This window comes from Melanostigma gelatinosum (genome assembly GCF_949748355.1).
Source record: "Melanostigma gelatinosum genome assembly, chromosome: 20".
In the NCBI taxonomy this organism is placed as follows: Eukaryota; Metazoa; Chordata; class Actinopteri; order Perciformes; family Zoarcidae; genus Melanostigma; species Melanostigma gelatinosum.
The window spans coordinates 11,173,683-11,198,485 of record NC_136653.1 but is presented as its reverse complement, the minus strand read 5'-3'; the positions used below and the strand labels follow the sequence as shown (position 1 = coordinate 11,198,485).

At 41.7% G+C, this 24,803-nt stretch overlaps 2 protein-coding genes across 3 annotated transcripts in view; one reads left to right on the top strand and one right to left on the bottom strand.

The window, feature by feature from the left end:
* Positions 1-22,666, top strand: part of tpk1 (thiamin pyrophosphokinase 1) — a 60,056-nt gene extending 37,390 nt beyond the window's left edge. Inside the window, exons 8-9 of the mRNA XM_079292307.1 lie at positions 4,045-4,153; positions 21,891-22,666. Of these exons, the coding sequence (XP_079148433.1) occupies positions 4,045-4,153; positions 21,891-22,036 (255 nt within the window). The 3' untranslated portion in view covers positions 22,037-22,666. The remainder of the gene's footprint in view (positions 1-4,044; positions 4,154-21,890) is intronic.
* Positions 22,667-22,706: 40 nt separating this feature from the next.
* Positions 22,707-24,579, bottom strand: sec61g (SEC61 translocon subunit gamma; the record flags this gene model as incomplete). 2 transcript variants are annotated; one of them, XR_013772922.1, is made up of 3 exons in its annotated part: positions 23,944-23,982; positions 23,662-23,764; positions 22,707-22,859 (listed from the first exon to the last, which is right to left on the bottom strand). XR_013772922.1 is itself a non-coding variant. In XM_079292308.1 (3 exons), exons 2-3 carry the CDS (start codon positions 24,035-24,037, stop codon positions 23,658-23,660), a joined length of 201 nt encoding a protein of 66 aa, XP_079148434.1. In that variant the 5' UTR covers positions 24,038-24,047; positions 24,440-24,579. The 2 variants fall into 2 exon arrangements, 1 of the variants encoding a protein (XP_079148434.1); XM_079292308.1 differs by lacking the exon at positions 22,707-22,859 and adding an exon at positions 24,440-24,579 and having other exon boundaries at positions 23,658-23,764; positions 23,944-24,047.
* Between the last annotated feature and the right edge of the window lie 224 nt (positions 24,580-24,803).

Genomic DNA, 24,803 nt, shown 5'->3' with positions numbered 1-24,803 from the left:
ATGAAAAATTATATTTAAACACATTTCTGTAGTTATAACATAAATCATTTTAATTGAGGGTTAAGAAACCCACATGACTCTATCAAAGATCAAACTATTAAAGAAAATAACAAAGACAAATATCAAACACGAGTTATGACATTAACTTTGTTCAAAGCTGTTTGTGTCACCTCTCTGCATCACTAATGTTCCTCCCTGTCGTCGTCCTGTGCATGGCAGCTTCATCCAAGAGCTGCTCACTGAGAGTCAGGTGTGATGAACATGGGTAGATGCTCTGTATCCGTGTTGTCTGCTTTCATCAACAGTTAATTAGAAACACAAGTACCTGCTCGTCTCTTAGCTGCTGTGTTGTTAGATTGCTGCTAGTTCATGAACTCGGTCTGCGATGGTGTTTCTTCACAAACTGACATTTGTAAAAGTCTGTATCTGGTCGGAGCTCTGCTCACATACCTTTAGCATGCACTGGGCTGTAGCTGTGTAAATATATTCTGCTGTGATTGCAGTCTGCCTTTTAATTCTTGGACAATTTGATGTTTTTCTTGGAGGCTAAATTCAGCTCCGTGTTTGGTGTCAAACTGCCAACATGAATTGTACCCTTCATCACCGACACGCCTCATAACACAGAAGACGGACCAGTTTTTCTCCTTGAAGCACAAACATGTATTCGCTTTCCCATCTTTCATTACATTTTCTTCCCTTTGCATCAATTGTTCTCTTCGTGGACATTTTGGGATTATTTGTCGATCTTTTTCAATCGTTGGAAAACCTCTTTTCGGGCTGTTGCCCACCTGTTGTCCACCTGTTGCGATAGTTTTAATGTCGGTACACAAACAACATACTATCTCATAATTTCAACTTTATATCTCATAATTCTGACCATGGGGATACTTTTATTTTCAAGTCTAACTTTTAATTTTTCCAAAAAAAAAAAAAAAAGAATTTATTTTTGTTTTGTTTTTGCTGGTGGATTTGCGGGCCACATAAAATGACGTGACGGGCCGGATTTGGCCCGCGGGCCTTGAGTTTGACACATGTGCACTAGACTAACCATTGACTGTATATAAAGATCCATCTTTAAATACAGTCGCTCTGCTGCTCCAACTCATACCCCTTCTAATCAGCCCTCCCCGGTCCTTGTCTTCATTTTCTGTTCTCTCTCAAAACTCTTCTTTCCCTTGCTTTGCTTCCACCTTGATTGGAGTGTTGAACACTTTGTTTCTTTGTTAAATAAAACCCCTCACCACACACACACACACACACACACACACACACACACACACTCGTCTCTGCTCTTATGGTGCCCCAATTTGCTGTTGTGCGCAAGAGAGAGAGAGAGTTTCTTTTGATGCTCGCAAATTGTTTTTCCTCAATGCCAGCCACTTTCTCATGCTCCTCAGTTGATTGAGTTTACAAGTGGGCCGAGCTGATGCCATTTGGGGCACACGCTGCTCTTTTTCTTTTTTTTTCTCCCATGTTGTTTATTTGCAGAATCTTCAGGACAAACAACTAACTGTCACACTTCCTGATGACACCTTGTAATGCTCTGAGTAAACCTTTCTATCACGCACTCTCTCCCCACCTTATTCCATTATGCCATTTATATTTACCACTTATGCCATTATTCCAAAGGCGCGTTGTCATTTGCTGCTTCATACCTCGACACCTCCAATTAATCTTACTTCAGTGTGGGTAAATTAAGCTCGTTTGTCAACGCAGCTCCAATTCGCCAGCGACTGATGAACGCAGACGCCTGTACATGAAGGTGAACGCAACCTTCGAAAGACCCAGTACTATTTGTTCCAGTTACATCTGTAATTGAAGTGTTTACAACTTTTGCCAAATATCCTCACCACCCGTATTCCACGCAATCACTGCTTCGTTACGTGCTTAGCTTTGGGATCTGGTGGTTCAATCAATACACACACACAGTTGTGCATGTTCTGTACACAAACACACAAAAGAAATTAAGACCACAGATACAGTATTTTAACAGCTGTGTCCATTTTGCACATTTTGACAAGTGGGACTATGTCACCCGAACATATTGCTGATATCACCTTAAAGCTACTTTATAGTTTCATCATTTTATTCAACATGCAGATTTTAGAAAATGAGTGAGGCATTACTTCTTCATTCCTGAGTGAGTCGGTGCATGTCTAAGTCACAGACGTAGTATGATTTAATCAGGGTTGTGTCTGTTTGTTTTAGCTTCCGTTTCCCAGATGGGTTGTCAAAGTGTGATTATGCTATCTTTGGGAAAATGCCGAAATGTTGCGTTTTCCATAGCTGGCTCACGGCATTGCATAAGTCTCACGTCTTCTGTTGTATTATGGCAAGGGACACGGCAAGGGCTTCAGGCTTGTTTATGCTGCGTCCCTACACGGCAAGAAGATGTTTTAATCAGTCTAGATCTCAAGGTGACGCTAAATTCACTAAATTTGAATCTAAAAAGAAAGAAAAAGTTGCATTGAGTTCATGTGTTTTGTTAGTTCTTCTTGTGAGTCACATCGTCACATTTACTCAAGTTAGTGTCCCATCCCCTGAAGATACTTGAGAGAGCCTGTTCTCAGTTCTGTGAGACAAACAATTCCCAGCGCTGTGTCGGCCCAATCCACGCTATCAATCACTCTATAAGCACACACACACACACACACACACACACACACACACACACACACACACTCTCCAGGTCATATGTATGAGCTTGTTTACCTGATGCCCTTTAGCAGAGTGAAAGTTGTCAGTGCAAGAGCTGATTTAAATGATAAAGTGTGTTACCTGAGGTAAGGTAACGCATCCCAAGATAGCAACCATGTGGCATTCAAATATACTATAAATATAAATATGAGCTGAAGAACTGACCCAGGATTGTCTGTTCTGCACTTGACAAGACAACGACGATACAAACATCTCAACTTTGTTTATAGAAATCAAATCTTTACAAAGAACGTTAAGAACATTCAAACTATTTTGAAATGACTTTAATGACCTTTCATTTAATATTCCAATCTAATAGTTGCATGTCTTAGTGAAGGTCAGCTGAAGAACACCATCCACATAGAAACCCGATGACGACATACATCTGTAGTTTTAACCAGGTAACTTTTTAAAATTCAACTTTCCCCATAGAGTTCCATTCTCATCCCTCTTCTCTGTGTTCAGGCTAACAAGTTGCTATTGCAGTTAGCGGCCATAGCTCCACAACCAGAAAGGAACACTGTTATCCCGAGTTGTGTGCGCTGGAATGCAGGTGCACGTGCATTTGTTTGCCGTTCTCTCTGTTGCTCACACACGCTCACCCTGACACAGTTACACAAAGAGAGACTGTGTTTATGTTTGGAAAACAACCTCAGGGATGTTTCCTCAAGACCAAACGCTCCAACTCTTAGAATTGAGTGTGCCTGTCTGTGTCTGTCTGATTCATTTAGATGCCTGAAGTCATTCAGCCTGAAGAGTCTGACACTACCTTGCACCTACACTATGTGATGCTTTTTTTCCCCCTCGACGCTCTAGTTTCTCAAAGGAATACTGTGACTTTTTGAAATGTTTGTCATATTTATTGTCATAGAAAGACTTCATTGGACCTCAAAAACATCTGTTCCTCACACATCATTGGAAAAGAATACAAACAAAGTCAACCATCCTCCCCCATCGTCATTATATACTTTTCTTTATGAGCTACAATGACGTGAAGTGAAGCATTCATGATGCTTTTAGTGTGTGCTATTAGTTTAAAAATATGTTGACATGTGTCCCTGTGACACAGTAAAATGAACTAAAATTAAAAATGGCAAAGTTTCTTTTTTTAAGTGTGAGCAGGAACTGAAAATGGGTTTCAGCTCTGACAAGAGCAATCATTTATTTTAATGAGCCTTGGTCCCTGGGCGGAGAAGCTCAGTTTCTCATTCGGGGCTGGAAAAGTCTAAGAAGTCTTACATTTATTTTCTCTTTTTAATTTTTTTTCTTCCCCTATCACATTGTTTCCACCTGTCATCAGCTGTGGCACAGACACACACTCACAACACATGTGCTGTGTGTCAGCAGGGCGGTCACAGACTACAGGTGAACACTGGCCTGGAGGGTGACTGGTGCAGCCTCATTCCAGTGGGTGGACCCTGCCAAACAACCACTACTGGACTGAAGTGGAACCTGAGTGAGTCTCTTTCTTTTCACTTTCAGCATTGGATTGATGCTCTAAAGCCAATAATTAGTCTCCAACTTCCTTTGTTACTTTACTTTGTTTGAAGGCGAAGGAAAGAAGATATATATATATATTTTTTTTTTATCCCTCTGACACATTAAGTGCAAAACTTTTTTTCTTAAGAATTGAATTCTTTTGTCTCACAAATATTAATTCAAACGAAAAACAAACTGTCTCTTTTAAAAACACACTTCTTCCTTCTTGACTCGGATTAATACGACTATCCTGCAAATAGACATAATTTCAGATTGAGGTTTGATGATTCTTAAGTCAAAGGGTTTTCACCTGTGGAGAGAAGCGAACTGTAAGTACATGTCGTGTACGACAGCGCCACTGGTGAATGTTGTTCGTCAATTCTTTTAAATCGTACGTGCCCCTTGGGAACCATTCTGTTCGCATTTCATTAGGCTCCCTCCTAGTTATGTTGCAGGTGAAATTGGTCCAAAATAACCAAGATACTATACATTGATTGGTGGCAGCATGTTGCCTGAAGATACAAGTGTCAGGTCTCTAGTGAAGCAGAGGACATTGCAGATATCAAAGGGGCAATCTAACATCAAGGGTCTCAACATTACCGTGAGCTGCCAATACCGCAAACATACATTTGCGTTCACAGAGCAAACGACTTCCACTGAAATTTCAACATGCGTGATACGATCCAGTTGTTTCGGCTCGTTTCACATATTGGGGGACGCATGCCACAGTGAGCTTTTTATATTCTTGAACATTGTATGGAAATCCAATCAGACACCCGTCTGACGACCGCTGTGGTCTTACCCGTCTCTAAGCCTTATGGCCAGCTGTGCTCTTAATGAGTTGGCACAGACCAACCTGCCACCAGTGCGAGGGGAACCTGGACCTTCTGTCAGTGGGTTTGTCTGCTTCTTGGTTGGTGTCCACTCTGTGTCTGTGTGTGCATGTCTGTATGCTTCTGGGTCTCTACACTTGAGGGAGCACGCTGTTGTCGCCGTGCTTGTTTCAACAAGTCTATCTGTGTGTTTGTGTGTGCACCTCAAGCCCCGTTGATGAACTTGTTTTTCTGTGTGTGTGTGTGTATTTACTCAGCACACCTGTGAGATGGCCTTCTGAGTGGTAATGAGAGAGTCTTTATACATGAGAGTCCTATGCAGATTAGCCAGTGATAACAAGATGCATCATTAATCATATGCATATTTAGAAAGCTGGAACTAATGATTTCCCATTGGGGTTGGGCGGAAGGCCCAAAATACGAAACAAAAATTAGGAATATCTCTTTTTGTCCTCACATGTCTGACAGTATGTATGCAACGTCATACAGCAACAGTGCATACTGTAATACCATCTTTCGTTTGTTTGTGCATTTTCTATAAAACTATTAAAATGTGTGTCTGTGCATGGTTTTCAATGCAACTTGCTCAGGGGCCCAAGTCAGTTCTGTGTCCCTCTGACACCAAGTCTCTTCAGACGTCCATTAAAGTGATCCCCCACACTTGGGTTCAAAGTCGTTCTGTGATGAAAAATACATGATCTTTCGATAAAGAGAGTTTTGGGCTGTCAGCCATTACAGTCGTGTTGCCCCAAAGGGAACTTTTTGCTTACATCCAGAGCTTGTTTCAACTTTTGCTTTGAAGAATAAAATTCTGCAATGATTCATGTGGACCAAAGCGTAAATTTGGAATGAGTAGTCTGTTATTGAGCAAAATTTTTTTCTTGGTTGTTGTACTCCAAGGGAGTGTGCATGATGAGCTGAATTACCCTTGGCCTAAGTTAATTATATCGTTGTTTTTGTTTTTTTCTATGTCTGTTGATTCATAATTTATATTGCTGTGAGATTAGATCAGACACAGTACACATGTATGCTGACAGAGCTGTGCTTGAGCTCTTTTAAAAAGATGTAATTGGTTGATCCAAAAGAGAAAAATGAACCCATCTTAATCTTAATCTATTTGATATTAATGGGAGAAAAATGGCTCATCTTTCATCAGTTTCTGTTATTGCTGGCCAGTCTAGTAGTTGGTCTGCATGTAAATCTATGAACCAGCAAACACTGTTTAATATTTCCAGTTGCCAAGTATCTTAGTGTTCTGGCATCATATCGCGTTATTGTGTTGGGTGGGTGGTTTTGAACGTTTGAATAATATTTCTCCGACCTCTTTGTCTTAAAAATCCTCCTTACCAGGATCTTGTCTTAACTGTAAGGGGAAAATCATCAAAATACTAAGAATCTCCTTAGATTTTCGTCACCAGGTGCTCCTCTTTGTACCAGGAAGCTTTGTGAACCCCAGAGTAGCAACTACACGGGAACCTTGGAGCATTTGGGTTGATGCCCATCGGTCCAGCACCAGGAGAAAGGAGATACTGCCGGCAGCACTGTCAAGCCCTGGAGGTCATGAAAAAGCAATCTGCTCAGAACCTTCTGCAGGCAATTAGCAGATCATTGTCATTCAGATCAATTGACTTAACTTCTAATCAGGCATTTAAAAGAACAGTAAGTAAGAGGGGATAGTTGGTGAGGGTTGGAAAGCAAAGTAGAGTTGAAACTGACACCAGGAGTTACTAACTCTCCTTCTCTTGCTCATGCTGGTGTGTCTAGTAAGTTGATGTTTTCCACGGCTGTGCCTGTAAATAAGACTGCAGCACCCTGACCACACTTCAGCTTCAGTTTATGCTTCTTTTTGTATTAATTCAGCATCTTAAAAACAAAGGCACGTTTGAGCTTAATGTGTTGATGCCTGAATATTTTTAGCACACTTAAAACTTGAATATTCCGAGCAGATTTTTAATGCAGACTTGTACTGTTTTTTTTAACATGTTTTTTTTTTTTTAACCAAGAAATCCTATTTAAAATAAATGCATGAATGCACAGGCTTTGTGTAGAAAGACTCTCTTGAGCCACGGATGGCCGTGGCTCAAGAGAGTCTTTGTTGAGACTTCTGTCTAATGAAAGGACTGCACTGCGGTAATGATACTAAAGGAAGGGAGTGTACTACTAAATAATGAAGTGACTGCAGTGTAGTAAAGGTAACAAAGTAGGAGGGAAGTGCTCAATGAAGTGACTGCTATGTGCTAATGTCCATGCAGGAAGGAGGGCAGTGCATGTTGGGTATAGTATCCTGAATGCAATGTGATGAGAGTGCCGGTTGGAGACAGATGGGTCTCCTGAGTTGGTATGAATCTGGCACTGCTCCCATACTACGCTGTAATAATTGACCCTTTCTTTCTTCTGTCATTTCCTTTTTCACTTTATTCCTCCCTCTTCCCTTGTACCTTCCAATTTGCTCTCATTCTAATCCCGTCTCTGCCCGACACCCCTGCTATCCTCCCTCTCATTATTAGATACTGTCAGCTGAGCTCCATATCACCTTCTGTATGTTACATTAATTTTCAATCATCAGTTCTGAAATCCCCCGAGGACACTGTCAGTAAATACTGTCTCTGCGTGTGTGTGCGCTCATATATTGCTTGTCCTGTGTCTAAGTGTCCATACATGAGTGAGCCTGCATCGGTGCATATGTGTGTATTTTCAGATGGGTCGTGCGATTTGGACAGTAGCTCAGGGCAATATTCCTCAATGATAAAATTTCCCCTCATTTCTTTTATTTTTTATTCATGTTAATATGTCACAGTAATATACCATTATGCACCCCACCCTTCCAGTTATTTGTGATAAGTAGAGAGGGGTGTGTCCAGAATAACTCTACGTGGAAGATCTTGGAACATGATGGGACGTGTGTGGGAGCGTTTAGCAGGAGCTAGTATGTACACACACACACACGCACACACGCACACACTTGGCAGAGATTAACTCCAGGAAGTGAATGTGCACGGCCAATAAATTAGTCCAGCACATAGCCCCATATAATACCACAACATGGCATATTACACTACATTTGTTTTTGTACTGTGACAGCGAATATGTGCATTTCCCAGAACTACTCATTTAAAGGTTCCCTCTGGAGCTTTTCTCCACTATTAGCGCTACCGAGAAATGTTTTTATGTGTTGGTCCACATTTTGTTGGTGCTTGTGGACGCACACAAGGAGGCATATGCAAGCACACAAGGGTAATGCAATACACAGTCCAGCCAATGGTTTCATGCTGTTTGAGTGATCAACAGGTGACGTATCAAGAAACACCCTAATGTGCCAACAAAGACGGGGAAAAAGAAGCCTGCTATGTAGTAAACATGGACGCAAGCATTGCAGGTTTCACATCCACCCTGCAAATGTTTTACACAAAAGGAAATGCAGTGAACACGTTTGTGAGACCTCAATGATGCACACAATGTGTAAAAACTCTGCAGGGTACCTTTTAAGTCTTGGTAGTGTGACATGATTGCAAAAGATACCCTACTTCCCCTGCACCCTCGTGTGCTTTACCGCGCTTTGCCAAAACCAATCAAATAATTTTAAATGAGACGATTAAGACAAATGAGGCGATCACTTGTGGTTGATGTCGGTTTCTCTCTGATGCTGCTGCTCCTCCTGCCCCGGTCTGACTTTGACAGCAGCTTCTCTTGCAGCGTGTGACATCTGCCTGAGAGCGGGACATGCTTCAGGGTTTCTGTTTCTGGCTCCAACGACTCTGCTGTGGTTTGGAGCCCTGATCCAATAATGTCACCCGAGAGGTGGGGAGTGTGCTCTTCTTCTGATGGACGCTCCTCTGCTGAAGAAGTGATCTAGATCCAGTGTTCTATTGTGTTTTCAAATGTAAAAATGTGCAAATCATAGTTCAAGTTTAAATACACACTACAGTCTTAATTAGCAGAACTGTAATTACTCTCCGCCTCTCTCTGAGTCAGCCTGCTTGATGGCTTGGCAACTGGTGGCTGTGTTCATGTGTATCTGGTAATGTCTTAAGAATTCAGCTGTCAAACTTTTGAGCTTCAAGAAAGCATACAGAAATTATATTTAATAATTAAAGTTTCTAATTTTCTTGCTTTTGTACTCAATGCTAATTGAGCAGGTTCTTGTATTATTACTAATTTACTGTAGAGGTGGCGCATTCTTCTTCTCTGTTCACTTCTCCATCTACTTCTCAGTAGCCATTATTTGATACAAAGATTTATTAATAGGTTTTCTTTCAATTCTTCTCTCTCTCTCTGTTCAGTTTAGGACCACTGATCTGCTGCTCTGTTGCAACATTGTTTATTTCCACCAGAAGTCTCTAGTTTTGTTTGTTCAAATTGCCCTTATTCTAAATGTCAGGCAGTACATCTGTTCCGTTCTTGGACCAAATAATGCACCGGCCATCTGCGGAAGCTTTCCTGGTGTTTGGTTTGAGCTTCATGTGCTTGTTCCACCTGCAAACATGGAAGTGCAGTTCATTACTGCTTTATTCTGGGGGGTTAAGAAGGGACACAGATAAAATAACAGGGGAGGCAGGGTCAGTAATGGTGAGCATGATTGCGGATCTCACATTAAACACGGTCCTGATTTAGTCCCAACATACATTTCGAAGACATGCAATATGTTGCACTTTTTTGCAAGCTTAAATCTTTGGAGCACAAGCAATGGCAGACTCGGCTAAGGCTGTTTTTCATTTCCTTTACTGTCGGAGCTCGAACTGGGTTGCTGATACCAATGATTATGCAAATTAGGGGTGAGTTATTTGCGCTCCTGATTGGTCATGCCCGGGAACATAAACCCTGACCAAGCTCTTGTCGGCCAGGCTCCGATTGTTGATTGGTGTTGCCTGCAGTAACACTTAAAGACCCCTGCCGATTTATTTGCATTAAGTAGCCCGAACCTCTATTTTTTTCCCTGCTCATTTTCTTTGCTGTTGTGCATTCCATCGCCCTTGCTCTACCCCTGCAGAAAAGAAGTGGCAGTGGACCACCCACAGCAAATAACCACTGTAACATTAATCTTACGTAAAGGGGTGTCATTGAGTCCCCGCAGTCATGAAGGCAAGAACGGAGTAACCACTGGAAACCACCGACATGCTCAGCTCTGCAGCACAGCAACCTTCTGATCACACTGTGCTTATGCGTGTGCATTTTCAACCACATTAATCTCTGCAGTTATTTGGGAACTCGGGGTTGGCTCTGCACTCTCTCAAGCATTATGGATTTATTTACACTGATTATACTGTTTAGCAGAGTTGGTCATTAAATCTTGCAGAGCAGGAGATATATTCAGCTCTGCACTGAGGCAAACTCCTATACTGTACTGACATGGCAACAGAGTATTTCAATTCACGTTGGAATATTACATATTAAATGCACAAAGCACTGTAGTTGGGACGTTAATGATCTGTATTGTTTTTTTTGCGTTTTTTTCCTCCCTGTTTAGAAACTGTGGCCAACGCATGAAGTCAAAGTGATTATGCCTTTTCCTTAACACACACCGACACATTGCTGCATCGTGCTTCTTTCTCTGGAAGCTCGTGCATCAGGGGGACCAGAAACAAGCATCCATAGCTGCAGTCAGCACGTAGCGAAGCTCCTCTATTACACTCTGCAAACAATTAATGGCATCTTATCCTTACGCCAAGCCCACACACACACTAAGGATGAATTGTAGGGAAAAGCTTATTCAAATCACGGCATGTACTGTAAATGGCTTTATATTTAGCCCACTAAAGTTGTTATTTATAATGCAACATATTTAAATGACTCGTAAAGTGACCTTGTTTTTCAACCCACTAACAACTGCATAAATATGTTGGAGGTTAAACTGATTGTTGTATGTTTTATGCAGAGTGCATGTTTGTACCTAAAGCCGTAATGAGATTCACCGTGCAGTTTGAAATGGTGAATAGCACTGACGAGTGCTCGACATGAATAGAAAGTGAGCCTTCGTGCTGATGTTGTATTTTAGGAAAAGACAGCAGGTGTGGGTGGGTGATGGAAAGGTAAGGGGTTTCATGTAGGCTTTTTTAGGCCTTTTGATGTACCATTAATAATGGTACAACACTTTTTAATTTATACAGGAAGGGGCTTGGAGGAAGTGTAGTCACAAACACGGGACCGTCCGCTGTGTGACGATGCTCCAGTGTGGTAGAGAAGCTGGTGTCGGTGGCTGAAATGGGTATTGCATGACTTATGCTTGGAATATCTAATGCATGTGGTTATGGAACTGTTCATTTGAATGTAAATATGCATATGAAGTATAATGTATTATACCCGGTAAGGTTTGCAACACTTTAAGCCAACCTGTCTCTGGCTACAGGTGATGAACTTGGGAACAGTCTTCTCTTTAGGGCCTGTGCATGTGGAACTCTCTTGGTGCAAAGCCTAAGATTAAATCATTTTCTTGCTCTTTTTTTAAGTGCCTCCAACCGAGGAACATAACTTTGTATCAAAGACAAAACTCTCTCTAGGTCTGCCAAATCTTAACGCATTGTAAAAATGCGTTCTCTCCAGAGGATACGAGGCTTGCTTGGTGTTTAGATATCAATAAATAAATGACTGTAGAAGAATGGCAGGATATGTGTTTACAATCTCAAGTCTAAACTATAAACACTCCGTTCAAGTTGCTTCTGGATATGGTCTCTGACTTTGCAGAAAGAATAAAAAAGCATCATACAGCAAATAGGGTCAATTCATGTTGTGAAACAGCAGTCTGAAGTGCTGAAACGGGACTTTATTGATCTGTAGAACATAATGCTGTGGTGTTTATCAGTGGCCCTGTACCACCAGTCAGAAGAGTTAAGAGATTCAGCAGATTGTTGTCTCTGAGCACATTACTTCCAACTGCATGTACCGTCCATTCAGTGCATTTTACTTCTTCTGGGACCGCAGACATCTTTTTTTAAGGCAGATGGACTTTGCCTTAACAGGTCAGCCATTTGTTCCTCGTCTTGTGCTACCAGACAATCGGAGGATCTCGGCGGACCGGATGTCTTTTCTTTCTCCCATAATTTATAAAATTGGCGTTGCACATGACTCTCTCCAGGACAAGCCTGTGCGGTGATAGCTTCCTCAGTTCCTGTCTTGATAGGTAATCGGAAAAAGAATGGTGAATCTGCTTAGAAACAAGAAGCACTCAACCGATCCTGCAAACGTATCAAATGTAGCATCCATTCCGTTTCATCCACAGCCTGTCCCACAAAACAAGGCAGACAACTTTTAACACAATAAAACTATCTTCATTGAACGTCTGGTCTCTGGCCGTCTTAGCCTTGGTTTGACTAAAATAACAGTGTCATGCACATTTTAAACTTTTCCCTCTGATGCAAGCATATATATATATCTTATGGATATTTTGTTTACTACAGTGCAACCTTTGTCTGATGAACTGCTGTCTATAATCTGTATTGTCAGGTTTTCTCTTCCACATCCACCATTTCTTGAGTCTAAGTCAATCAGTTTGTCGATGATTTAAATTGTAAAATTACAAACGCTATTCATGCCATTGCACCCACTGAGGTGGAAGGAAAGATCTCCATGGAGAAATGCCACTCTGGTAAGAATAGAAAGGAGTGAGTGTCAAAAAGCTAAAAACAAATCGTCTGAGTTTGCCTCCTTCTTCAATGACAAAATTCAGAAAATCAGACAAGCACTCCAAGCCTCCATATCCGGTACCTGATACGTGTTGTTCCTGAGTCCACGGAAAATCGATTCAAATACCATAACACACGTTTATCTGACCAACCATTACAAAAACAACTGGAAGACTTCATGCAACATCTGCTTCTGCTGGCTTGATATTTTGCCAACAGGCTTTTTCAAAACATGTTCAAACTGCAGTCATCAAGACACGTCACTAATGCAATTATGGGCCCATATCAAAAATTCTAAAATCATCAACCGTCAAAAAAAAGCCATCAACTTGTCAAGTCTTCCAGTCAGGTTTTCGATCAAGTTCAAAATGCTGTTACAGCTGTTGTAGAGACTTTATGCCAATGATTGTTAAAGGACTTTCTGATATTTTCGGGATAACAGGTGTATGATATCTTGTATTGTGACCTGTACTCGGAGCTCCTCCTTTGTTCTGACTGAAGGTGGGAACCACTGCTGATGCATTGCATTATACCTGATATCACATTTGGGGACTTTAAAATAAGAAAATACACTTAATCTGAACTCTCACACACACACAACACTCCATTTGTTTTGAAATATAATGTGGAGCACAGTCAAAAGCATGGCAGCCCCAGTTTGAATGACCAACACATGGCTCAGGCGTGATGTTTTCTCTTAAAACACTCATTTCCCATTATGCCTGTCACTGGCTGCCATCTGTTATCTTCCTCAAGAAGTAAATGTGGGTCAAGAGCTATTGTCAGCAGATGGAATTCCTCCAAGTGTGCTTTTCGAGGACTCTTATTATTATATTATTATAATTATGGTTATAAAGGTCAGTGAGACCATAGGGGTCCATCTGTGACTGACAGAACCACTATCGTGTGTGTGTGTGTGTGTGTGTGTGTGTGTGTGTGTGTGTGTGTGTGTGTGTGTGTGTGTGTGTGTGTGTGTGTGTGTGTGTATTATGTGCTGGCGTGCGTGAAAACCTCCCTAGTCATTTCTTTGTGACTCGGCTTAATATTAAACAGCCTTCATCCTGCAGCAACACAGTCTGAGTTACGGCCTCTGGCACGCTGTTTGTGACTGTGCACGTTAAAACCTGCTTCGTCATGATGTTTGCAGCTTAGCGTGGATCATAATGACCAACAAATTTGAATAGCTGCCATCCACAAACCAACTCTGCGTAGCGTGTGTGTGTGTGTGTGTGTGTGTGCACTTGTTTCATTGTGCTCTTAGTTTTATTTCTGTGTGTGTGTGTTATCTATGTGACAAACAGCAAGACAAACTTCTGTGAACCATGAACAATGGCTGTCAGCCCACTGATGACAGAAAGGCTGATGAGGCGTTCCTCGCTAAAGTTTCCATTCAGTTTAACATGCAAATAAGCTGCTCGTACTCCACAACACTGGTTACAACCCTGTTCCTCATAACTTCAGTATCATCAGGCTCATACATCCATGCTTTAACAAGCATCAGACACTTCTCTCTCACACACACACACACACAAGCACAAACTGAATCATACGCACACCAGGTCTTTCAGGTTTTAATCATTTCGACTTTAGTCCTGATTGATTTGTTTTTAATACACAGATCCAGAGCTCTGTTCCAAATGATGTGTCTGTTGAATATTGGGGGTGGTATTTAAGTATGACAATGGCATTGCTCAAGGAAATGCCAAATCCCATAAATGCTACAGAAGATCAAATGCGTACTTGTGTCTATAGGCTGAGAGGATTCATCCCGTCATGTTGTTTTAATACAAGACGGTCAATGTTTGACACGTTAATACTGAACTCATGATCAAATGTTGACTTCTGAATTACACAAGGTCTTTCCAGCCTGTGTTGTGGAAGCAGCACAGCAGCTGCAATCTACCAATTGCGTCTTCAGATGATGCGTTCAGGCACAGTATTGAGTGTCGGTCGTCTGTGTTTTGGCAGCACTCGGAGCCCAATTCATAATCACAATAGACAATAGAGTTGGATATTATATGCTTGGGGTTGTGTTTACGCGTCTAACACAGTATATAGAGAGGCACGGACGAATGAAAATACATTGAATGGCTCTTGCTGGGAAAATGTTCTTGCCCAGTACAATGGACAGTGGATCTAGTTGCTTTGTCATCACATTCAATTCTGAAATATTTAGTAGCTTTGGACCATTAAGTAGCTGTTCTTGAGCTCTTCGTCAGCAAATAGAATTTGTTCGGTTGTCATAGAATAGCACTTTAAGGACTCCACGTTGGTAATTCGTTAATATCGTTTAAAATACTACAATATTTGAGTTTGTCCCACACATCTAATCACAGCGAATCATTTTACGAGGAAATGTACGATGTCATGATCTCAAATGGCATACTCTATGATGTATCCCTCCTAATACATACAGTCTGACACATGCATGAGGGTTTGAGTCCGACCCAAAGACATGCACACATTTCCATTCATTCATCTATGTGTCCACATACGTCGCCTGTCCTTCTCACTTGCTCCGTCGCCAGCCCTTCCAAATGCTCCACTCAATACATAGATAAAGCCGCTCTGGCACACATGCTGGTCCAAACACAGTGCTTAAAATGTCATCAGGATACGAGGAGACCTTCAAATGACCCACCAGATGAGATTTCTGAGCTCATTCTCCTCCCGAGGTATTTCCAAGCACCTGTAAACACACACACACACACACACACCCCAGAGCGTTACTAGACACGCACGCACACATCCAACACTAACAGGTGCTGAGTTTGATAAAATGCAAACACGTGAACACAGATGGATTTTCGGCAGCAGAGTCTCGCAGAGAGCCGAAGCAATTGAAAAATCGTAATTAAAAGTAAACTTTCGGCAAGATTAGAAAGCTCGCCCTCACTGATGATGAGAACATGCTGTTTATGGAACGTAAGCCTCCACAAACACATTGACATGCAAATGAGATCGATTTTTAATAAGCACTTCACGGCACGCTCCATATTTTTCGTTGTACCCTGAACATGAAGTGAGTGGGTACATGTATACCGTATTTTGACAATTGAAGCATGAAGGTGTGAGTAGCATGTAGGCTGCACTCACTGTTTGAACAGATTTGGTCACGTGCACTTCTATTTGGTAAAGGCATTTGGATGCCATTCTGTAGTTGTGAAACCGCAAGCAAAAAAAGATTTTGATGTGAATCTAAGAATATGTTGACAGGACCTTTAAAGTCCTGTGTTGCAGTGTGTGCAGCTTGAGATTTCAGTGTTCAGCGGGCATTCTAAATATCGGAAAGGATTGTTTTCAAAGGTAAAGCGGCGTACTTTATCTTGCAGTCAAATGGATAATGTCTGATAAAACGTGGTTCAGTGAGGTCTTACCCAGTGTCCCAGCCAGAGGCAGACATCTCCACTGTAAGATCTCTCCTCTTCCCTCTGTTTCTTGAGAAGCTGACACCCTGACCTTCTCCTTTTCTTTTCATATCTCTTTTCTCTTGTCTTTCCCTGACGATGTTTTTTCTGTCCGTATTCTCGCCTCGTGTTTTTCTCTCATTCTTTTCCGGGGGATTCAGACGAAATAAATGAATCTGCTCTTCCTTTATCTCTCTGTCTTGCCCCTTCTTTCCTATCACTTCCTACACATGTTCACCCTCACTCTCTTCCCCTGCTACACCGTTGCTGCATAATGACGACGCCACTCTCTGCCCTTTAACCCCCCCGTCCCCCCCCCCTCCTCTCATTTCCTCCATCCCTCCATCGCACCAAGGTCCTAGCGAGGGGAAATGAAATGTGTATGTATTCTGTGGCGGTGCTGTGTGGCAGCGGGAGGGAAAACTGCTGTTTTATGGTTTTATTTATGGATCTGTAGATTTCTGGCGCTGTGCACATCACACACGGGGGCAGAGGGGGAATGAAGAGCAGCCTGACGCGAACCGCATGCGAACACCCCCAGTGGAGCTGCAGAGGAGGAATCCACACACTCGCATATTTGGGACCAAACGTGCATCAGCTACGTTCTAATGTATAGACAAATAAACGGTATACTCAAGTATTCATGTCAGGATATTCATTTGCACAAAAACACAACAGCGTATCTCCACAATCGCCCCCCTACTATCATTTTCTCTCCCGTCTGTTTCTGACTGACTGATGCCACTCTTCCCAGCAGACGCCAGTTTCCTTATCTGAAGGTCAACTTAAGCCAGAGCAGCGCTTGTCACCTCACTCTCAGTCAAAGCCGCCATCAACATTTAATGGAAGTGGCTATCATTGCACAGCAGATGGTGCTAACACTGCTGGTGCAAGCCTTGGCTCGTGCCATGGCCAGTAAATAGCCTTGGATATAAGGAGACTGTCAGCTGGAGCAAATGAAGGACACTTTATTGGAGTTGCAGGCCGGTGTAATATGCACACTGCATGATTTCTTCAATAGAATAGCCATATTTTTCAGATCAGTGATATTCAAGATGTCCTGTTATCGTTGTAGTTTCATTACCACAACTGAAATTGGAAGTGCTTGTACATGTTCCGTAATATCTAATATCTTCGCGTGTTGGGATCATTCTTCACACTTCAAAGGATTTGAATCAACGACACAAAAGTCTTAAGGCTCAACCAGTGAACCCAGAACAAATCTTTTCTTGTGTTCCGTTAAAGTGAGATATAACTTGGCTGAAGTCTTTCCCTCATCCGTCTGCAAACAGACAACTGTTTGCTTCTCACTCATTCATTTCAAGTCTTTGAAAGACGAATCGTTGTTTTTCACTCGATATTCCCCCACGATTGTTGAGGTGAAACCGGCCTTCGATCAAACTTTGTCCCGATAAATGTGTATTATTTCTCATGTTATTGCTCTTTTGTTCTACCCTGAACACATATAGATTCTGCACCGTCCATTCATTGCAATGATGTACGGAGTCGTTCCGAAGGTGGCCAGAGACGGGCAGGATTTGTGCAAAAAAAAAAGAAGAAAAGCCACGGTCATACGTTCACCTCGTTTTAGTAATTGGACAGCTCAGTATTGAACAAACATGATTTATAGAAGCCGATTTTCTCTCTCGCACTGTGAAGCGTGATGAAATTTGATAGCACACTGGTCCAAAGGAGAGGAGGATCTGACTGAATGGGTTCAATTTGCCTCTCGATGACAAGTCGCGGTTAAACACATTCAGATATAATGGGAAGCGAAAACGGTCTGCTTGTTGTGAGTTGGAGTACCTGGGCTCACAGTCACTCGCTCAGTGTTATTTCAACGGTGTGATGTGTCACATTTTCCTGTCAATGAACAATTCCATCCTCCATTACAAGTGATTAGTAGATTTAGCTTTAGAAAACACACGATGGGCGGTGCCCAAACATATCACAGATAAGTTGACTCTAATGATTTGGTGTTTTAAAAAAAAGCTTGATGCGGCAACTTTTTAACATGTCTTTTGAGAACCTGTTTGCAATTCATCATCGAGAGGGAAAAATGGAGCAGCAAGAGTCTTCTCTCCTTTGCAAAAAAATGCCCCCTAACACCCATAATTCCCCTCTCTACCTGTCCACTGCAGTCAGAGTGTCTGTGAGCCTCTCCCACCCTCTCTCCTGGGTAATTTGTTGTGTAAATACGGTCTACTTACAGCTGACGGGCCCTTTCGGCTGTGGCGCTGGAAATGCAATTACAGGCAGCAAACATCTCCATTGTTATCACTGGAGGGAGCGACGCTCATTTCGGTCGCCTTTGCAACGGGGGCCGTTATTGATCGGTATCAGCTTTGAGGAGGGGATTACTAATGAAGCCATCTGAAAGCTTTTTGTACGGTAAAGAGTTTGCACGTGCTGTATGTGTGTGTGTGTGTGTGTGTGTGTGTGGGTGTGTGTGGGTGCATGTTTTTAAACGGATGTGTGTTTGAGCGACAGCCAGAGGGGATAATGTGTGTTTGTAAATGTAGGTGCCATCCTGTTGAGCATGAATCCTAATGCTCCCTTGTTGTAGTGCTCTGCTGCCTCTGGTGGTCGTCTGGTTATTTACACCAGCCATCACTTTTTACACCTGAAGGCATCCTCATTTTTTGTGTTTTGTGTTTTCTCCTTTCTAATTGTAATATAGTCAGTGTGCTGTGGTGAAAATCGTATGATCATTTTATAGCCATCCAGCTTTAGCAGCCTGCTGAGGAACCTACTAGGCCCATTTATGGCACACTGATACTGGTTGCAGCTACATTTTTGTTTGTTTTTTCAATTATAGTTTTACATTAATATTGCTACTAAATTATTGGGACATACTGAGGAGTTATTGGAAGCCTATTCAGTATCTTTGACATTAAATGTTCACGGCTAAATCAGCAAAAATCAAAGTTAAAATTTGGTAAAGTCTAAACTTAGTTTTATTAGTTTTGTTTTTTTGTTGATTGTTAATTTAAGTATTGCTGAATTCTAATTGGTGCACAGATGTATGTGACATCACCCTTTTCCAACTGAGCCCACTTCGAACCACAGAATAAAACACAAATGGGGAAATTAGTTCAGGCAAATACCAAAACGGTTCCACCGTTAGCAGAAATGACATGTTTGTGTCGGACCGCAGTGCTCACAATGAGAAGCTGATTGATGTTTGTCAGGAGAAGCTACACAGAGATCCCTGTTTGTCTTTATATGTATCTATTAGGACTCGGGACCCTTTGATTTCCTCAAAGAGTGCTATAAAAGCATGCACGCGCCCTCACGCATAACAAAGAATACTACACGAGCTGCCTCGACTCCTTCACTTTGTGGCTCAGCTGGTATAAAGCTGGTGAAAACAAATTCCCCTGCAGAGTGAAAACTTCAGACACTTTAACGCAGTCGGAAATGATTCTCTTCCACGCTGTGGCTCTGTGTTCACTCAATTATTAAGTACCCTAACTTCCCATCCAGCTTATTTTACTCTTGGTTGTGAGTCGAGCTGGTCTGTGCTTGTGTGGCAGTCTTTGAAGCAGAATAGCTTCTTTTCTGTGTCCCTTGTTTGATGTGCGTGCAGGCGCCTGTGGACAAATGATTCGCTTCATTCTCTCCAGTCTTTGTTCCTTTGTGTTCAATTTCGCTTTTGCATGAAGTGATTGCACCAAAACGATTTTTGCATATTCATACAATTCTTTATTTGTCCTTCCTTTGTTTGTTCTAAAAGATGTTGAAACAATGCAATCATCACGTTATTGGTTAGGGTTGACAGTGTGCAACATACTGTACAGTGTGATATTTCAGGCGTAGTGTTTGCCGAATGTAAGATGAATTAGTTTTGTTATTCTACACAAGAGAATGTGTGTGTGTATATATATAAAAGCTCTATTTTATTTTATCAAAATATACAATGCACACAAAAAATGTTGATGCTACAGTTGCATTGGCAACTAATGTTGTTAGACTTTCACTTTAATGATTTCCACTTTTACGACAGTAATGCCTTTGAGACCTGAGTCAGTGTATGAAACCTAACATTTCATATTCTACGTACTGTAATTACTGCATTCACCTGAGTAAAGCAGCGCTTATGTTGTGACCTGTGGTGTTAGTATATCCGTCTGTATGATGTGACTTTGCTTCATAATATGTAAAATGTTACATGGTTGATTTTAACTGCACAGACATTACAATAGATGAAGGCTCTGTTACCTGTGATGTTGTTTGAATATGATATGATAATATTATACAATATTGTTTGAATGTGAGTCACAAATGTGTGCCGTTTAAGGTCATTTGTCCAGGCACAAATTATTCATAGGCGCAGATGGCAATGCTATCCCCTCCAATGAAAATAAAATAGAGTTATTAATGGGGTGGAGATGATTGACGGATAGAAACAAAAACTTCATCTGCCCCCCCCCCCCTTTCTGTCTTTTCTGTGAAGTCTTACAAACAAAAAACGCGAACACAATAGAAGCAGAATTGTCTGACCTGTGGGGTAGGAATACTTCACTTTTCAATTTGCTGCAGATTGTAAGAACATAGTGACAGATTATAGGGAATGAATAATGGAGAGTGCCCCAGGTATGAATCTCCTGAGGTGAGTTTGCCCTTTTTCACATTAGCCACGATCCGACAGCTCCACTTTCGGGGTGTTTGTCAGCTCAGCTTGTTCAGAGCAAGTATATAAATGTAACTGTTAATGGGAAAAGGTAACGAGCACATTTCTATTTCTGCCACCCGGGCCTGCTGAAGCACGGCTTAATGGTTTTGTTACTGTCCTTAAGGATTCATTATTTCGCATGAATACGTTCCTCACAAACAAACGTTCATATTCTACCACAGAGTTAGAGCTATTCATTTGTTAAATGTTAAGAGGGTTATCTTTAGCAGTTTAGAAAATACAAAGCACTTTTTCAGTGATTGACGGCCTCTCGCTGGTGGAACGTGACGCCCCCTCACTCCTCAGCTTCCTGGTTAGACCACTTGATGTCAGTGTTGGCTCGGTGTCCGTTCAGGCAAATCACTTTCAGCTTTATGTGAAGGAAATCACCACATTTAGTTTGTTCATATCGAATTTGTTAAACCGAGAGTGAACAGATTGTGTCCCTTCGTGAAACGGCAGCAATGGAGCACAAAGAAAATATAATGATGAAATTAAAGCTCACGGTTTCACCTGTAAAGCATTAGGTCTTGATAGTGAGATTATTTAGGGTTAGATATTCTGCTAAATTACTGATCTGTGCCCATCATGTGGTTGAAAAATGCATAAAAAATATTTTATCTTTATTTAAAATGTTCCTCTCATAAAAGTGGAGTTCACTCTCTGCTGGCAAAGGATACCAAACAAAGAAAAAGTCTTATTTGACTCAGCGGTCACCTTTCCTGTTGGAGGCCGCTGAGGGATTCCCTCTGAGAGGATTTGTTGGCACTTCAGGAACCATAAAGCGGGAGTATGCTCAGTGGCCTTGGCATAATGGCCTTTGTGAATGTGTGCGGTTTTGGCTGCGAGCCCTTTTGGCCCCGGACTGCTTCGCTCGGCCCAAATTTCTTTGCTCGGACATAAAGCAGTCGTGTGGATCGCCTCGCTTTGGTTATCCAGAGACACAAATCGCTCCAGACCACATCCTCTCCAACAAGGCTTTGACGTGTAGCTGCCTTATTAATAGTCAAACAGAAAATACAGACGGCAGTGTGCATGATTATAAGATAACTAGTCACACGGGACAACAAGAAGCTACTCTTACCCACTGAATAATTGAACTACACTATTTAAAGGAGCCATTAAGTGCAGTAGAACCTCATTACTTACTGCATTTAATCACGTGTCTGTCTCCTCCGTCCAGATAACCAGGTCCTGCAGTTTGGGAAGCTGGTAAGCACCTCCAACACCTATGAACCCGTTGCCCCTGGAAACCCCAAAAAGCCTGTAACCGTGACAACGGACCAGCCCCTGCTCTGGAGCATGGGCATCTGTGAGGACGGGCACTGACACAGAAGAAGCCCCTCCTCCTCGGGCCACATGAGACTACTAAGAACATGAGGCTACTCTGCTACAGATGAGGCAAACGCACACATTTTGTACAGCGTGAGGTAAAGGAAGGAAAAAGACGACGGCACTATTACTAATGGCCAAAAAACCTCACCTAATTGTTTCTATGATATGATCAAGACCTGGTCAGCTCGGTTGGAATATAAAGATTTTTAATATTTACTGTATTATTTTAACCGGTGTGGATATGCTTCCTCGCTGTGCAGGGTTGAACTCAAAATGAACCATATACAACCTGAATCCAGGCCTTATTCCATACCAGCATCTGGTTCTCTTCCATACCAGCATCTGGTTCTCTTCTTTAAAACACATGATATCAGGGAACGTCTGAGGAGCTGACAGCATGTAGCAGATACAGAGACTTGGCTGGACCTACAGTACATCTTCCTTTAAATGTGTGCAGGTATCTGCTTTGTATCACAGACTACACCACGTGCCTTCGACGTCAGGGCTTCTAAGTACTAGAGGAAACATTGTTCACCCAGCTTCAAATTATTTGTGCCTTTTGATGACAGTTTTACAATATTTCTCTGATCAGATCTGAAGAGCAGTAAAGTTGTATAAATGTTAGTGATAAAAAGCTATTTGAATAGACGAGACAAATGCAGTGTGTTTTTCAATTTGTTTTATTTACACATCGATATATAAATGCTGTGCACAGAATGTAAAAATGACATCCCTCTAGTCCCCAATAACACTTTGCACCACCGTCTCCTGTCCCCGGGTAATGAAGTTTGTTTTCTTGACCAGGACTTAACCACCACTAGACAGAAAAACGAGAAAAGCAGTGTTAATAATTGAAAGCAAAATAGCACATTACTGTCAAATATGAATGACCGAGCAAACCAAATAGTCAATGTTTCAGAAAACGAGTCCCCCAAAACAATTATTGTGCGTCAGTTACCACAACTTTCTTCCAAAAACAGACGATTCAACTCCTACACTTTAGTAAACTGTTCTCACTATTAAGATGACAGGCTAAATGAATAGTATTTGGATTATATATCCTACAGTGCCCAAAAATAAAAATCATTACTGCTTGACTGCTGTTGAGACCAAGATCTGCCGTTTAGTCCGTAAAGTATCCATGCTAGTTGTACAACAATACTATTTTGGGATCATGTGTTCATTATGATACAAAATTGAGGTTTTCAAACGGGGGATCTCAATGTATGAGCCTGTTCCAGCTCTGGTAAAGAAGTGGTATTTACATTATTTAAGGATTCATTTTTCAGGATAGTATCAGACTACAAATACTTCAGATTATGGGATTTTTAACATGCTGGACAGACGATACCTTTCAGTGGGATTTTTGCAAACCCAGTTTGACTTATTTAAACATCTTTGCAGTGAGTAGATCGAGACAATAAAGCATTTGATTGTGAACAGGGAGTCCCCCCCCCCCCCCCCCCCTAAGGAGAGGTTAGATATCATTGAGACACTGGGATAAAACATTTGGATAGCCGGGACATGCACAACCTACAACCCCTAACTGTAAACATAACCAATAAAGAATTGTACGAAACAATCACTATGCAGGTAAGTGGTGTTTTACTGCTACTTACACGATGATGTTGTTGATGGGGATGTGAATGAGTTTGACGAAGAAACCAATGAAACCCATGATGGCAAACCCAATTGCTGTGGCCATGGCAATCTTCTGGAATTCTGAAAGAAGGCAAAAATCACCAATGTCAGAATAAAACAAGTAACCTTTAAAAAAACAACTCATATTGGATATGGATCCCTCAATCTTTGATGAGAGTAGTTTAAGTCTGGAAATGCGGAGGCTGCTGCCAACACAACAGAGACCGGGCCCAATGGAAACAGTATAAACCTCTAGTTACCTTTTCTGTCGGGTTTTGTGCATCTCTTCACGAGCCTTATGGAGTCTTTGACGAACTGCCGGCTGGGCTCAACGAACTGCATCACCTGATCCATGGTGCTCAAGCTGCAGACACGATACAAACAGATACACGTTAAAGCTGGAAGTGGGTCGACTGCTGACGTTGACTTTCAGTAGCCTGAACCTTTCAAGACTCCCATCACTCTATTAAATGGTTAATATACACTATGTTCTTTGTTCCCTATCAAATATTCACCAGTATGTATGTAAGATATGTGCCCTTCTCATTGAAACACGTATTTTGAAGTTAACGTAGTTGTGTTAGATAACGCATCCTTGCTAGCTAACGTTATCGTAAGAAAGGCTATCAGATCGACGTATCGTTCGGTTAGCTGGAAATTAAATCAATAAAACATTATATCACGATTACTATCACAGCAGTAAGTGGATTAGCTTTGTGTAAAACATAATATTGAATAGAATAGCTTTTAACCTACCTGTTTCTGAGGTCGCGTGGGACGATAAGACAGTCAGAGGAATAAGGGCCACGTAGCTTTTGGGCTGCTTGTTACTAGAGAAGAGCTGACGTATACTTAACACGCGCATGCGTATGGACTTCATGCTCCTTTCCTTCAGCTTGAATTATTGTCCACACTGCCACCTAGCGGCTAGGAGGTGTTAATGCAGAGGCACTCACTTTCTATTCTCTGGCAATGATATCCGGATTTATTCCGACATAAAAGCACCTTTGAGACCTGAATTATTTTAAGACTTAAAAGATCACAGAGAGAAAATACTTTTCTTTTCCCACATATTATATTTCTGTTGAATGTCAACCCTGATCACTATTTACTGTGCTTT